The sequence below is a fragment of the Penaeus monodon genome, chromosome 15, assembly GCF_015228065.2.
Source record: "Penaeus monodon isolate SGIC_2016 chromosome 15, NSTDA_Pmon_1, whole genome shotgun sequence".
NCBI lineage: Eukaryota > Metazoa > Arthropoda > Malacostraca > Decapoda > Penaeidae > Penaeus > Penaeus monodon.
In genome coordinates this window covers 8086779-8087196 of record NC_051400.1, presented here as the reverse complement: position 1 = coordinate 8087196, position 418 = coordinate 8086779, and the positions used below count along the sequence as shown (strand labels likewise).

The 418-nt window shown below is 40.4% G+C and overlaps 1 protein-coding gene across 1 annotated transcript in view; it reads left to right on the top strand.

The window, feature by feature from the left end:
* Nucleotides 1-418, top strand: part of LOC119581725 (protein disulfide-isomerase A5-like) — a gene marked incomplete at its 5' end in the record, with an annotated part of 4964 nt that overhangs the window by 1606 nt on the left and 2940 nt on the right. The window contains 1 exon segment of the mRNA XM_037929852.1: nucleotides 7-206. Within this exon segment, the coding sequence (XP_037785780.1) occupies nucleotides 7-206 (200 nt within the window).

Genomic DNA, 418 nt, shown 5'->3' with positions numbered 1-418 from the left:
CGACAGGGTGTGGCCACTGCAAAAAAGCCAAGCCAGAGTTCACAGCAGCAGCAGACAAGTTTGTTGATGATCCCAAAGTGGAATTTGCTGCTGTGGACTGCACTGCACATCAGACCCTTTGTGGTGTCAATGATGTCAGTGGCTATCCAACTTTTAAATACTTTAATTATTACAAGAATACTAAACCTTACAATGGGGGACGGACGGTGAGTACTGTCATGATGTGTTTTGTTTGGCTGCAGCTAGGTATGATGCTTAGTATTAATAGACATGGTCTTGCTAAGATCAAGATCCAGAATTATCAGCAATGATAGATATAAATAGGATTGTGAATTTTATGTTTTTTTGGAATATGACTTCTCTCCTTTAGATTTTGAGTGCTTCATAAGGGTATGAGCCAAAAACCTGGAGTTTGCCC